Genomic DNA, 15,239 nt, shown 5'->3' with positions numbered 1-15,239 from the left:
GATAAATTCAAAATGCGAAATTAGATTATTTATTTCTCATCAAATATGAATACAGAAATATTTCAAGGGATGTTTTCTTCTATCATCATAATCTTCACGTTTTTTTGTTTCTTACCAATTCTGTAACGTTCTTTTAAAAAGCAAGCCCTACAGCAAAACTAGGGTCTGACCTGACCCCCAAAAAGATCATTTATGTCCACAGCTCACCTGAGTCTCGAACTGTCTCTACTTTAAGTGTACGTGAGCGAACCTCTCTAGCCAGCGTGCCGTTATCCCATAGACCTAACAACTGCACGTGGTATGTGGTCCCCTCGGTCAGGTTCCCAACCACACACGAAAGGGACGATGGCTCCACTGTATCAGAGATCACCACTTTACTGTCCTGTGCATTGGTTACCATGAGGCGCCAGCCTATGATGTGCTCTGCGATTTCAATGGGTAGCATCGTCCAGTGCACTATGAAAGAGTTACTGTCGATAGCGTCGGCCCGAATGTCGAAAGGTCGGCCTGGGTACGGTTTGGCTGAAAAAGAATGTGTTTTTAAAAATAAACAACAACACCAACAACAACAAATAACAATAAAGTCCGGGTCCGTTGACGGCGTCCTCTTATTAATGAAGTTCTTCATCAATAGCCTGTTTGTTCCGGGCCCAATTTTCAAAGAGATATAAGTGAATATTAAATGGAAATTATGTAAATTATGCAGGGCTGAAGCCATGTTTTAACGATTTAAAAGAAATTTAACAAAATAATAAATAAAGCAACAAAGGTTGACTTTACACAAACACAAGTAGTGGCAACAGTACACAGGAAAAATTGTATCATAAGCGCATAACACATTTTAAAAAGCACAGATTAAAAGAATCAAGGGCAAATGCCCAAATCAAGTTGATCGGGATACGTCTGCCCCGCCAGCAGAGAACTGGCAGATTTGTTGTTTCATAAGCAACTACAATAACGTGTAAGCATCCACTTAACAATTTTAAAATTTCAGTCCCAAACAAAATCACAAATCTATTGCGTCAGACCGAAAAAAATATACCCCTCATTATTTGCAGGTTGATTTTGAAGCGTTCTGTAACATGCTCCTGTGTATAATGCTGTATGACGATTATTTTGTTTGGCTCATAGCGCTATTAGCTTTACGCACAAACACCAACCAATGTGCGGTGGTAACATAACATAACAAAACATAAAATAAAATAAAATAAAATATTATAACATAACATAACATAACATAACATAACATAACATAGCATAACATAACATAACATAACATAACATAACATAACATAACATAACATAACATAACATAACATAACATAACATAACATAACATAACATAACATAACATAACATAACATAACATAACATAACATAACATAACATAACATAACATAACATAACATAACATAACATAACATAACAACTAAAATTTACAAAGCGCTAGGAATTGCACAGAAGCACGAAGGTTACACTAATCACTGGCTTCCTAGTAAACCCAAAAAAACAAAAACAAAACCCAGATATGACTTCATTCATCAGAGAGTTATAACTTGGTCTGTATGTCTGTACATGGGTACAAATATTGTCCAGCCCCTCAAAGAAAAGATGAATATAAAAATAAAATAAAACACACAAATCTGGAGCCTGATCCCCCTCTTAGAACAATGTGAAATGGTCCACACTAGGACTTTTTGAAACCCCAAGGCGTTGCACTTTGGAAAAACACTGAAATAAATAAAATTTGCGAACCTATTCATACTTTTGAGTTTAATCTGGAAGAATTATCTCGTTGGGATCAAACCAGAGAGATGTACAAATAATCTAGTCCGTGCGATTGCAATCAAGCAAGGGTAAACACTATACCACTCACACCAAACAACAAGTACGACAGACAATCTACATAACAATAATGTCAAATGTGGATGGGAGAAACTACAAAACTTACCATCTGAGGCTATTCATTCATCATTCCAAATCAGCCAAAATAAAATTGTGATGTTTGATTTAAATTTCTTTTAATGAATTAAAACATACATATTGCACACTGTTGATAGACTGACGGATACAGAAGTTGTACCGCCGACAACTTCTGTTTATAATGATACCATTAGTTGTCTTCGAGAAAAGGTGAAAATCACAGAGCAGTGTTTTCAGTAGATTCGCGTATCTCGGTTGTACATGCTGAAATAGTTTTCATAAAACTATTTGCCTAAAAAAATTATAAAAAAACTACGCCACCTTAGCAAGTAATATTTTAAGGGGAAGCTTTCTACAATAATGATCAAACGGTTTAATGTGAACCTTTAGACGTTCGTGTTTTGTTTCGTACAAAAAGTACCCAAACCCTTGATCAGTAATTGAAGTTTAATATATAAAAAAATATAGAGCATTAACTATAATGTAAAACTCACATGGTATCCATAGCGTGTCGACTTCTACTTTGTTAGTCGGCAAGTGAATAGAGACAATGGGATCACCAACTAGCACCACTAACTGCACGACGTAACTACGTGCTGGTCTCAGCCCAAGAATTGTATAACGTTTCACAGACGGTCTAACGGTTACAACATGAGATAATCGTAAATGACTTTATCATTTCGTTATTAAATATGTTAAATATTAAGGGTAAGCTTACGTCGTTTTCAGAGTACAGTATTGTGTCCCACGGTATCCTATTTTTTGACAATCTTTTTCCGTATTATAACTTGAAAGCCAATTCGTCTGAATTGAACCGTTCGATTGTGTTAATCCTTTAAAACTGCAGATGTACACAATAAACTAACACCTAAAAAGGTCATTTCAAAAGGTGGTCGTGTTTTAGATATCGCTCGGTGAAAATCCCGGCGTAGCGAATATGCCAAGCAAGAAAAATTAATCCCTAAAAGGAATACGCAATATGAAAAGTGTTACACGGTAACGCTTCTCAGAGTAAATTTATGGGTTACAAAAACTGCTATCTTTAACATAAACGCATTATTACCTTGAAGTGAAATGTTCTCAAAATGCTTTAAAATAACTGTAACTATCCAACACTGCCGTAGGCTTCAATAACAAAAGGTTTCCATTGTCGATAATTTTAAGAGTGATTAACAAACGTATGACCTTCGCTTGATTAACTATAACAAATTATAACTTACCTAAAATCCACGGATTTCTCCCACTCCATCACGCCGTAAGAAAGCTCTTTATACCGAAGCCTGAGTTGAGAGATGTAAAGTCGTTGGACGTCAGTCAGTGGGGGCCAGGTGACCGTAGCCTTGTAAGCCGAGACGTCATCAGCGGTGATGTTAATACGGAACGAGGACAGAGGGACAGAAAGGGTGGGGAGGGGGACATGGACGGGCTGTGGTGCTGCACGGCAGAAATCATGACATATTAGAAGCAATTGTTGAATGAAACATATTCTTAAAATAGTTAATGACACAACGTTTTAACCATAGAAGAGTATTTCTCAATGAAAAACACAACGCATTAACAGGTATACTGGTGTAACAGAATCAGTAAAGTTGGAAAAAAAAAAAAGAGAGGGGCAGAAAGAACGCAGAAAAAGCAAAGGATGCACAATGGAGGAGGAGACATATAGCTAAATTCTTGTTGACGTTCCTGTATTGAATGGATGTTTTTAAATAGTATGCCTACATTTTATGAAAGAATTTGAAAGCAGAAGAATGTTTACCAAGGTGACAGACCAGGGCCATTAAAGACATTGGACACTATTGGTAATTGTCAAAGACCAGTCTTCTCACTTAGTGTATCTCAACATAATATGCATGAAATAACAAACCTGCTCAATTGGTCGTCGGAGTTAGTTGCGAGATAACTATGAAAGAAAAAACACCTCTGTCACACGAAGTTGTGTGCTTTCAGATGCTTGATTTCGAGACCTCAAATTCTAATTTTAGGTCTCGAAAACTACTTCACTTCATAGGGAACCGTTTCTCACAGTGTTTTATACCATCAACCTCCCCCCATTACTCATTACCAAGTAAGGTTTTATGCTAACAATTATTTTGAGTAATTACCAACAGTGTCCACTGCCTTTAAGGATGGTGTACACAACTATGCGAGACAGCTTTCTATAAAGCATTTTCGCCCATTGATGCTTTACACATTAAAAACCTTTTCAGCAGAGTCTCGTGCTTTACATAATATATCAAGAGTTCCCTCTTGTTTTATAATATATAAATCTATGGGTGCTTTTAACGCTGTTATTTTCAGTGGCAATTTTGTATTCAATAAAGAATGGGAAAACGAGAATAGCTCCATAAACTTACTGTCATAACACAGCCATTCCTTGCAACACGTGTCCGGTACACTGACCTGTACGGGGTATGGACACCCTGGGGTCGGCGCTGGGGGCGTGCTGCTACAAAGATTGTGACATATGACCTCACCGGAATGACAACCACAGCGAAGATCGCATCCCTGACGCCACTCCATGCCATCTTTGTATATATTGCCACTGTATGAACAGTCCCCATCTATAAAAAAAAAAAAAAAAAAAAACAAGAAAATGAAATTTGTTGATTCGCAAATATTTTGGGAAATAATATCAGTGCATTCCAAAGAGAGGCATGTAATTTTTTATGACTGGTTTTCCTTTTTAATACAATTTTTTAAGCATTTCCTATCACAGGTGTTGTCTGTTAGTGAAGTATCATATTTTTGGGATGGATTTTGAGCTGGTTTTATTACAAAACTTCAGAAAAGTTGAAAACATTTTAACATGAACTTGCACGTGAACAAACTTTGTGCATGGTTTACAAAACGGGAAATATACAACGCCATAATGCATTGACCTCCACTTAACACCCTTTGGACATCAATGTTCAATAACATCACAAATCTACTGCGACAAACCAAAAGAAGATATCCTTCAGTATGTGCAGAGTTATTTTAAAGATTTTTGCATCATGTGCTCCTACCAAAAGTACTGTATGACGAAATGCGTATTTGGGCTCACGCGAAGCGAACAGAAAATAAGGTTTCTATAAACCAAGGTCAGGGGACCATTCTATCTGGTGGCTCACCTTTGGGCAGGCATCTCCACTGTGGACAGCACTGACCCTCGATCACAACACGCTGTGGATTGGGGCAGACGCTGGAGGGCAGTAACTCTGTGACGGGGCATCTCTCCCGGCAGATAGTCCGCCCTGCCTTGCACTCGCATGAAGACTCGCACCCGTCGTTGAAGTGCTCGTTGTGCCGGTACACTTTGCTTTTGTACGTGCAGGGCTGCGCTACGCGGAAAAGAAGGGAAATGTCTGGTTTACCTTAGTAGATAAACAAAGTTTAGAGTACACGTTGGTTATTGAAATCTTCTTTGCTTCTATATTATAATTTTGATTGCAAGGCTGTCCTATAGTCCACGCACGCGAGTCCGTCTGCGCACCGTCAACCAACACGCTGTACACTGATTCCAGGCATGGATTGCGTGTCGGATTCCGTGTGCGTAGACTCGGTGCATGTGCGTGTGGGTCGTCCTACGGACTCCGTACGTGGACTAGTGCGTAGACTATCGGGTAAAAAGATGGGGCAGAGACACCTTTGAAATCAAGATTAGTGTTTCTGTGGACTGGGTGTTCCAGGTAAGTTGCCTTAATGTGCAGTAAACACTGAGTTTGAATGCTATTATGTGAACACGATGTGAATAATATAATATAAAACACATGGTGTAGATGAAACTTGTACAATATGTTTAGTATAAAAGTATTAACATGACTTCTGTATAAGGTTTCAGTAACAACTGATCCGTTAGAATGTTATTCTACGAGGACTTCCACCACATACGTACGAGCGTTCTCCGCCGTGGTCACGACGATTGTGTCGGTAGCAGGCAGCGTGTTGTGCCAAGCCTGCATCATTCGGGCCGGTATGCTGACCTTGATCTGGAGGTAGTACGTAGTGAGACGGGATAGGCCCGTAATCTCAATGATGATGTGTCCCCGAACACGAATACCGGCAGGAAAGTCCTTCAGAAAAATAATTCATTAAAACAAATTCTAAATATTAAATAATAAAAAAATGTATTTTACCTTATTTGGTTTGGTTCGCTTTAGTTAGAACCCAGCAAACCTACTCGAATTATGACATTTGATCCGGAAAATTGAAAACCGGTTTGTTGTTCTTCTTTCAATAAGCATGAATCTATTGACAGGGGAACGAACGTTTTGACAATATTATTATTTTTTTATTTACAAGAAATATCGTCAAAATTGACCGTATTCAGTGTAAAACCTTTGAGGTAGGTTTGTTCTGTATTTGTTTTCAATAACAGTTTCGTCAACTAACAATTATTTCGAGAATTCACAATAAATCTCGTCAACTATAAACAATGATTAAAACTGCCTCATGTCTAGTGCATCTTTGTCTTTGACTTTCGGGAACTTTGCCATTACAACAGTTTTTAACAATGTTTCAAAGAACATACTTTTCTGAAAACCTTCCAGCTTTCGGGATTTGTTTCTTGCGATCCGTCGGTGTAGCGGATGACATATCCATCTAAACCAGATACCAGATCTTCATTTGCCGGAGGGGCAAACGAAACCGTGATTGATGTGTCGTTGAATGCGTAAAGAGACACATCTCGAACCACGTTGGGACTCTCTGGAAAAGTAATGTACAACAAAAAGTAACGCCATTAATAATCTGAAATGCAACGCAATGTGCAAGTTATTGTAGTAGTTAGGAGAACTATTAAAAAATTGTGAAGATGGCGCAAATATTGCATCTGCATAGGTGTTTAAACAAATACATTTTGTTCTAGTATTTAGAAGGATGGGGTAGTTTAAATTGAATATCCAAAGCTCATAGTGGGTGCGTTCGTTTAGCTTCCCTGGGTCGACCCCGGTGTGTGGCGGTTTTTTTCACTAGGACGAACGTGGGTAATTACCACCACACACCGGGGTCGACCCAGGGAAACTAAACGAACGCACCCATAGACCCTCTTGCAAATGACGTCACAAGCCCAAACAGTGCAACTCTCATTGATGTCAATGAAGACCTATCATTGGCTGAGAATGTGCCTAAAACTAGAAGTGCGCAGCGCGTAAAAGCGTGCAATTTTCAAACTGTTTGTAATAAAAGATGGCGGTCTATGACGTCATGTGCAATCTTTGAGACCTTTCTATTGTTGATGCTTTAATGCTAATGCTTTAATTTTCTTTCCTAAGATGATTCTATTTTAATTGTTAACTTTGTACATATCAGATTGTTTTTATATAGGCTATATGAATATTTCTTATTGTTTTTTTTTGGTATCCTTTCCTGTAACTGGCGGCTCGTCCGCTGTTGGTTTGGTCAATAAATATATATATATATATAAACTATAAAGCAACCTATAAACAAACCGCGCTGGTTGGCATGGACGGCCAAATGTTATTAGTAAAAGGTTCGATTGTGTTAACATAATGCTTAAACCAAATTCAACATTTTCTGCAAACTTTCAATTATATAAAACACCTCACATGATTGGTTGCTTCTTTTCAACAAATTCAACACTTCTAGTAAATATTTGCGAAATTTGCATTTTTTTTTACAAACTGTGGCTTTCTGTTTCTGTTTTGCATTTATGGCTTTCCATAGTTTTCAAACCTTGGTTGGCAAAAATGAGGGCTGTGCATAGCAATTGAAAGGTTTATTATTGACCGCAGCGATGGCTGCCTATGCATGGGGTACGTTACATTCACTCACGCCTTGTGGGATCGTGGCACGCTATGACCTCACAACAGTCTTCACTCCTGAGCTTTGTGATGACCGGACTCGGGCAGAGTGGGGTTGGGGAGGGTGGAGCCGGCCGGACACATACAGGCATACAGACCAGACTACCGTGGTCGCATAAACACCTCTGATCGCATCCTTCGTCTGTCCAGTCACCGTTTGCCATCGTGATGTTACCCAAAGATCCGAAGTACACACAGTCAGTCGAGACAGCTGTTGGTGTCATATATAAATTACAGTCAACTTAATGTCTTCCAATCAAAGGAACTTGGCAAAGCTCAGCAAGGGGATATAAACACTAAGCTGGCAACAGCCAGTCTCTCTCATACACACATTGGTTTTATCGTATAGTATGGTTATGAAATGCACAAATCAAGAAATTGTGACGACAATACGTATTCTAGTCATTGTCAAATCAGGTGTTAGCTTGGTAGGATTCGAACCCACAACCTTGTGGTTCACACACGTACCAACTGAAAAGATTATGAAGTGTCATGTTGTATCTTGTCTCAATTTGTTTGTTGGTGGGTTATGCGTTCAAAATAAGAAACGATCACAACAAGCGTTGAGTGATCCATATGGAATCCCCACCTTGGTGTTGGTTACTCGGGGTTTAAAATTATGGTCATGACTTGTAGTTACCTAATGACATATTTTTGCCTAGGGAGGCAAGTTGATTTTGTGTCAGTGAATGGTTCCGGTATGGATTGACGTACGCTCACGGGCAGCATACCAAAGACATTGATTGTCAACTCTCTCCTTGATTTGGGCACGAACACATACATTCTTTGGTGGTTTTTTGCGCACGTTTGCCCAACGTTACAAGGCTAAAAGTCACTCTGGGGAAGTTACCCTCATTCCCTAGTCGCTAAACTGAGAGAATTATCATACTATCACGTATAGTAACGTTCCCTGCCAGCCGCCCCATCATGACGCAAGAAAGATATGCGAGTCCCATGGGGCGAATGGCAGGATTATGTACGGGGCCAAATTTCATAAAGCTGCTAAGCAGAAAAGTCTGCTTGACAAATACTCTGCTAAGCGAAAGTTGCGTCGGGCACAAGCCACAACACCAAAACAATGCAAACTTAAAGTAACTTAGCAAAGCAATACTATTCTGTGCTTACGGGCTTTATGAAATTGGGAGCTGCACGGACGACAAAGTAGTTTGGTGTCTATGGGTGTGTTCGTTTAGCTTCCCTGGGTCGACCCCGGTATGCCCCTGGTGCGTTCGAATAGCTTTGACGTCAATCCAGGGGCTCACCCGGGTCAGCCCCCAGTGCCTTGGTCACTTGGGGGCTGGCCCCAGGTGCATGACGTCACTACGATGAGTGATCGTTCGTTTAGCTCTTGTCAGGGGCTCACCCGAGTGAGCACCACGGGGTCGACCCAAGGAAGCCAATCGAACGCACCCAATAATAGGCTTACGAATTAGTCTGTCTGGATGAGTTTACCATACGCTTTCCTCCCCATACTTTGTTCTCAAATAAAACCCTTTTGATTTAAGTGCAACGAACGAATCATGTAACAAAATATAAAGGTTCCGAGGAGTCGTAATGCCTTAGTGTTTTTAGGTATAGTTACCATTTTTGCTGTTGTTACTGTTCTGGTATCACTTTTATCAAATGTAATTGCACTATCAATTTGACTATAATTATAGCATGTTGTATTATTCACTTTAATTTCTTGTGATTTCTGCAGCATTAATTAGACGTATTATGGTTGTTTTGATTAGGGATTTCATAATACCAGAAAATTGCTACTAGTTTTTAAATAAGTGCATTGTGGTGTTTTTGTTGTACGGTAGAGAATAATAGTTGTCGCCAAGGAAAACAAAACCTAATTAACAAAATTGTGTGTGTTAACTGAGGTTGTGGCGAGTCGAGGCCGAGATGTTAAGATCACCGGGCTCCGGTGTATCTGATCAGCAGAGTGTGGGTTCGGGTCCCAATTGTGACACTCGTGTCCTTAAGCAAGACACTTAACCATCATTGCTTCGTCCTACGGATGGGACGTAAAGCCATTGGTCCCGTGCGTTGTGTAAAAGATCTCAGTAACGCTTATCGCTAAGAGATGAATTCGCCCCGGTGTTCCTGGCAGTGGCTGCTGAATACACCGTAGCACCTTGTAAACCTTTATAATTTGCTACATAATAGAATCTCAGAATTCATAACTTCAATAATCTTTCTGAAATTGTATATACTAAGCGCCTTGAATACCTTGATACGTGCGCTGTATAAGACTTCGGTATTAGTATTTTTATTATTATGGTAACAGTAGATCCCGTGAGATGTGAGTTGATTGATGTGCGGAAATGGTCGGCAATGAACCTAGGGCGGTGAGCCTTGGCCCGGGTAATGTTTCATCTAGGGAGCTGCTACGGTGAAATATCTGTCACTTAACAGTCTGAAAAGAGTGGGTGTTACTTTAGTCCCAGTTGCAAACCGGAAATATCGGGGTGGGGGAAAAAAACATCAATGGATACCGAATATCGTCAATATGCTTTAAACAATCACTGATTAAAGGACACTATTGGTAATTACTCAAAATAATTATCATCATAAAACCTTTCTTGATTACGAGTAACGGGAGAGGTTGATGGTATAAAACATTGTGAGAAACGGCTCCTTCTGAAGTGAAGTAGTTTTCGAGAAAGAAGAAATTTTCGACGAATTTGATTTCGAGACCTCAAATTTTGAATTTAAGGTCTCGGCATCAAGCATATGAAAGCACACAACTTCGTGTTCGACGACCAATTGTGCTCACATTTTCACAGGTTTGTTATTTTATGAATATGTTGAGATACACCAAGTGAGAAGACTGGTCTTTGACAATTACCAATAGTGTCCAGTGTCTTTAATACAGTTTGAAGCAAGAGCTTTCCTAAGACATGGACTCTGGGCCCAATGATATTCTCCCTCAAATAAAACACCCCGACAGCAGTGAAACGTCTGAGTCTTGAAAAATGTCCCTACACCTTTAGGCAAATCTTCGGCGCCCATATCATACAAAATACCTCAAGTTGAGAGTCGCCACGTTACAAGTTGTACACTGTGCAACTTTATATTGAGCTCTCAAATCTTTCTATATAGAATTATCTTACAGGGCCATCAACATATTATTGAGGCCGACCCTCTACTTTCTGCCCATTTTAGTCGGGTGCACCCTGTAGCTACTTACAGGTCTCTGGGCACTCCCACTGCATACAGCACTCTCCTGGTATCTTGACGCGTTTAGGTTCACTACAGTCTTCCGTAGGTGCGCGGAAGTCGTACGGACACCCTGGTAGACATGTAATACTGCCAGCTCGGCAATGACACCGCATGCTGCAACCGATGGCGAAATATTCACGGTTTTCGTAAGTGTTACCGTTCATCTCACAGGAGCCAGCTAGAAATCAAAGTAGAAAAGGCGGGAATAGAAATGTGCAGAAGAAATTCAAGCCGTGTTCGAATTCTTCTTTGATTCAAACAGGATTACCAACCAAATTTCCATTTGTTGCATATTGCTTGTTACTGATATCCGGCTGTTGTTTGCTCATCCTGAAAACCATGTGGTAATTTGGTTGGTAATCCTGTTTTTATCGAGGCAGAAATTCAATGTTTAGCAAATTCTTTTGCTTAGCAGCTCTATGAAATTGGGCCCATGCCTTTGCCGTTTTATTCGGATACTGCCTCAGCCATTTTTTTCATTCACAACCAATCAAGGGAAAGGTAGTGCAACTGGAAGCATTGCTTAAACATTTACCAATGACCAACAGCTGCCTAAAGCCCGGTTCATACTTCCTGCGAATGTGAATGCGAAGCGAATCTTTACGTCACAAATTCGCAACGAACAATTCGCAGCAGTTGAACTCTGCTCTACTCCCTTGCGAATAATCGCTGCGAAAGGAGGGTGTGACGTCAAATTCACGTCAAATTCGCTTCGCATTCGCGTACGCAGGAAGTATGAACCGGGCTCAACCAGCGTTATACCCTCGTTCCTTACCGGACACGAGACACTTCTTGTTATGATACCGGAACCGTGTTAAGCTAGGTGACTTCATGATTTGACAAATACAATGCTGCGCTATCTGTCAACAATATTTTTTAGACAATTATGGACAAAATCAATTTAGCTTAGATATCGTTGAATACATGGGCTGCAATAAGTCACCTGGACTGGTGGATAAAAAAACAATACAGTCAGTAATGCAAACTCGCAAGCAACAACAGTAACAGCAACTTACGAGGGGCAGGACATGTCCAATACGGGCAGCATTCACCATCGGGAGGGTTATGTAGCTGCGGTTGCGGGCAAGTCGACATATCAGGGAGCATGGCACCAGCTTCAGGGCACCGTGGCGTGCAGGACTCGTCCCCATTATCACAATAGCAGACCTCTTCACAACCATGGTAGTAGGTCTCGCCATGGTGGCGAGTTTCCCCATCAATGGTACAGTCAACTACAGGAGAGACAGAGAGTGAGAACGTCAACTAATCTGAGGCAGAAACAGTCCTTGTATTCGTCAACAAAAAAATTGAGCAAAAAATGAGTAGGGTACCAGTTGAAACAAACAAACTTTATGGAATTTTGGCTGGTAACCAGTTCTGTTAAACAACATGTTTTTTTGAACGCAAGGTCACCGTCAAAGAAGGCTATAAAGGTACTCTTGGTATGGGGCTACAAGGAGACAAAATATTTAATGTGAAAAGAACTCAGGCGCCATGAAGGTAGGAATTGATATTCCTCTTATTAAAACAATCTAGATTGTAGAATGGAAGGAAACATGCACCAGGCAAGGAGTTCCAAAGAGATGCAGTACGTCGAATACAGCGGATGCAATGGCTCATTGTTCAACATCTCAGCAAGTCAAGAGTGTGTGGGTGAGAAAAAACCCAGAAAGTGTTATGTACTGAGCAAGTTGTTATGCTTGGGCCCTGGTGAGAGCAATACATGCTTTAATGGGTTTGCAGTCGTACCCACTTTCCCTTAAATCCGGACAAGACCTTTGTATCGTTTTCACTTTACCTGGATTTAAAGGTTCAGACGGACTCTCGTCACATTCAAATATGTTGCAACATTCCGGATCATCAGGGTGCGGAACCTCTCTGCAATTCACCGGATTGTACAGGACCACGTCCGGAGTTGGAGGGCAGCTCCTTGGTCTGCAGATCCAGCGGCCAAGAAGGCAATCACACACCGTATCACACGTCTGCTGGATGGTCTCCCCTTCGTCGTAGTGGCTGGACTCGTGTTCACATCCTCCCGTTGGTGCTGAAAGCCAACAACAACGAAATGGATAATATAACTCTCGGACCTGAATTTCTAATACCAGGGATATAAAGCCGGCCTCAGGTCGACCTACGATTTTCTTGCGCCCGCAACAAACCGTCGGCAACGCGCTGACAAAGCTTAGATCACAACAACTGAGAAATCGTGCGCCTGCGATTTGTTCCCGACGACCGTCGAGATCACTTCGTACAAGTTGAAATTCTTCTACTCTTGCGACTGTTAATCTTTTCGAGCGGCTACTGTTTTAGATTGTCTTAAAATCATCGAAGTTACGCTCAGGTCTTAAATAATCGCCGACTGGAAAGTTCCAGATGGTCTTAGCCCAGGCGCAGTGTGATCCTGAAAAGTCGGTCGCCGATTGTTTTTTGTTGACGCAAGGTCGACCTGAGGACGGCGTTAAAAACACCGGCTCTGGTTATACCAAATGGCAGATCAAAGTGTGAGTTCGAGTCCCGGTCGTGACACTTGTGTCCGGTCCTGAAGCTACATTGCTTCGCCCTTCGGATGGGACGTAAGTCTCATGTGTTGTGTAGTGCAAGTAAAAGAACCAAGTGCACTTATCGTAAAGAGAAGGGAGCCACCCTGGTGTTCATCCATATTGCGCCATAAAACAACACATTGTAAACCACCACATGATGCTATAAAGGAATCAAATTGTAAAAGCTCCGCGAACCTTGCAGGACAAACTACCGAGCGTTTGATACATCCCTATGTGTGTGACAAAGTGCTATGTAAGAACCACTTATTATTAATAATGAAATGGGTGAAACAAGGTACAGGTACTGTGAAGAGGCAACTATGTTAAAGGGGAAGGTTTGCTAAGGTAATACCATGCCCGATTATGGCAATGGGTGCCCCAAATGTTCTTAGACTTTAAAGGCACTGTACACGTTTGGTAATTGTCAAAGACCAGTGTTCTCACTTGGTGTATCCCATCATAAGCATAAAATAACAAACCTGTGAAAATTTGGGCTCGATCGGTCATCGAAGTTGCGAGAAAATGATGAAAGAAAAAAACACCCTTGTTGTACCAATTTGTGTGCTTTCAGATCGAAATAAAAGACTTCTAGCTAGAAGTCTTTGATTATTTTAGTGAGAAATTACCTCTTTCTCAAAAACTTTGTTACTTCAGAGGGATTCGTTTCCCACAATGTCATCAACAGCTCTCCAATGCTCGTTACCAAGTCAGTTTTTAAGTTAATATTTGTTTTGAGTAATTACCAAATAATGTACCTTCCCTTTGTGGCACTGTTTTCATACTTTACAGAAGTACCACCCCGCCTAAAATCCTCTAAAGAGTTTCCAGAAAGAAGACACAATAAGTGGGGAGGGAGTACACCATGCCAAATATCAAGCAGCAATGGCTACGGTTCTAAGCCCCCATTCGCCACCAAGTCACATACATCTGCCAAGGGTAATTGACTGCTTAATTGGAAACGTATGTCATGTCTTGTAAATCCCTTAGTCGCTCTGTGTTTTCGATTACCGCCAATTAAAATCAATGTTCTCTCGTATTTTGAACCATTTCTCTTTCATCAGAATAGTAAGAGCGAGACCCAGACATGACCTATGTTCATGTACCATAGTAATAACTGGTACTGAGTGATCGGATCCTCTACAGAGCCGTAAATTTATGGATAGCTCGTGACGTCATTGACCACCATCTTTGATGAAACGAGCACGCGTGCAAGGCTATCATTGGCTGAGAGTTGTACCTATGATAATATGTGCAATACTGATCTCTACTATACTATATCAGTTTATAGTAGAGATCAGTGTGTGCAATCCAGTTATTGCATAAGTTGCAACATGAACAACTTGCAATTAGAAGATCAAATACAGGGTGCCAGACCAAAACGACCATTGAGTTGTGTGCATTTTGATTTAAAATGGCGTCGAGCAACCGAAGAAAACTGATCCCTCAACGACGCAAATCTCTCAATACACAACTCTGGTCACACATTCCAGCTTCTGCCCTATACGCTTCCAATATAAAGCAATTGTATATGCCACCTTTGAGTGTAATTCTACGTGCACACATGTACTGTTGGCAACCAAGAGTTCGCAGACCTTTTTCGCGCCAACCTCATTATGATTTCTACTCCACGAATGTTTTTAAGAGGTTTGTATGAATGGAATGCCTAATGCATTAAAAGCCGGCATCCGAAATTGGCGGCTACGGCTCCGACTGATGCTATAAAGGGTGACACTAAGGATGTCCCATACTTCAACGCATGATG

At 40.8% G+C, this 15,239-nt stretch overlaps 1 protein-coding gene across 2 annotated transcripts in view; it reads right to left on the bottom strand.

The window, feature by feature from the left end:
- LOC117292479 overlaps positions 1-15,239 on the bottom strand; it is a 44,520-nt gene that overhangs the window by 4,647 nt on the left and 24,634 nt on the right. Inside the window, exons 4-15 of one of the 2 annotated variants that reach the window (XM_033774538.1) lie at positions 12,736-12,981; positions 11,954-12,169; positions 10,906-11,115; positions 7,699-7,938; positions 6,437-6,612; positions 5,801-5,978; positions 5,037-5,246; positions 4,281-4,487; positions 3,144-3,357; positions 2,418-2,560; positions 1,952-1,960; positions 208-522 (exon numbers count right to left, since the gene is read on the bottom strand). In XM_033774538.1, the coding sequence (XP_033630429.1) occupies positions 208-522; positions 1,952-1,960; positions 2,418-2,560; positions 3,144-3,357; positions 4,281-4,487; positions 5,037-5,246; positions 5,801-5,978; positions 6,437-6,612; positions 7,699-7,938; positions 10,906-11,115; positions 11,954-12,169; positions 12,736-12,981 (2,364 nt within the window). The remainder of the gene's footprint in view (positions 1-207; positions 523-1,951; positions 1,961-2,417; positions 2,561-3,143; positions 3,358-4,280; positions 4,488-5,036; positions 5,247-5,800; positions 5,979-6,436; positions 6,613-7,698; positions 7,939-10,905; positions 11,116-11,953; positions 12,170-12,735; positions 12,982-15,239) is intronic. The other variant, XM_033774546.1, reaches the window with a different exon arrangement.

Source organism: Asterias rubens, chromosome 1 (genome assembly GCF_902459465.1).
Source record: "Asterias rubens chromosome 1, eAstRub1.3, whole genome shotgun sequence".
Taxonomy (NCBI): Eukaryota; Metazoa; Echinodermata; class Asteroidea; order Forcipulatida; family Asteriidae; genus Asterias; species Asterias rubens.
Note: the sequence above shows the minus strand (reverse complement) of the source record. Positions and strands in the feature narration are given on the sequence as shown.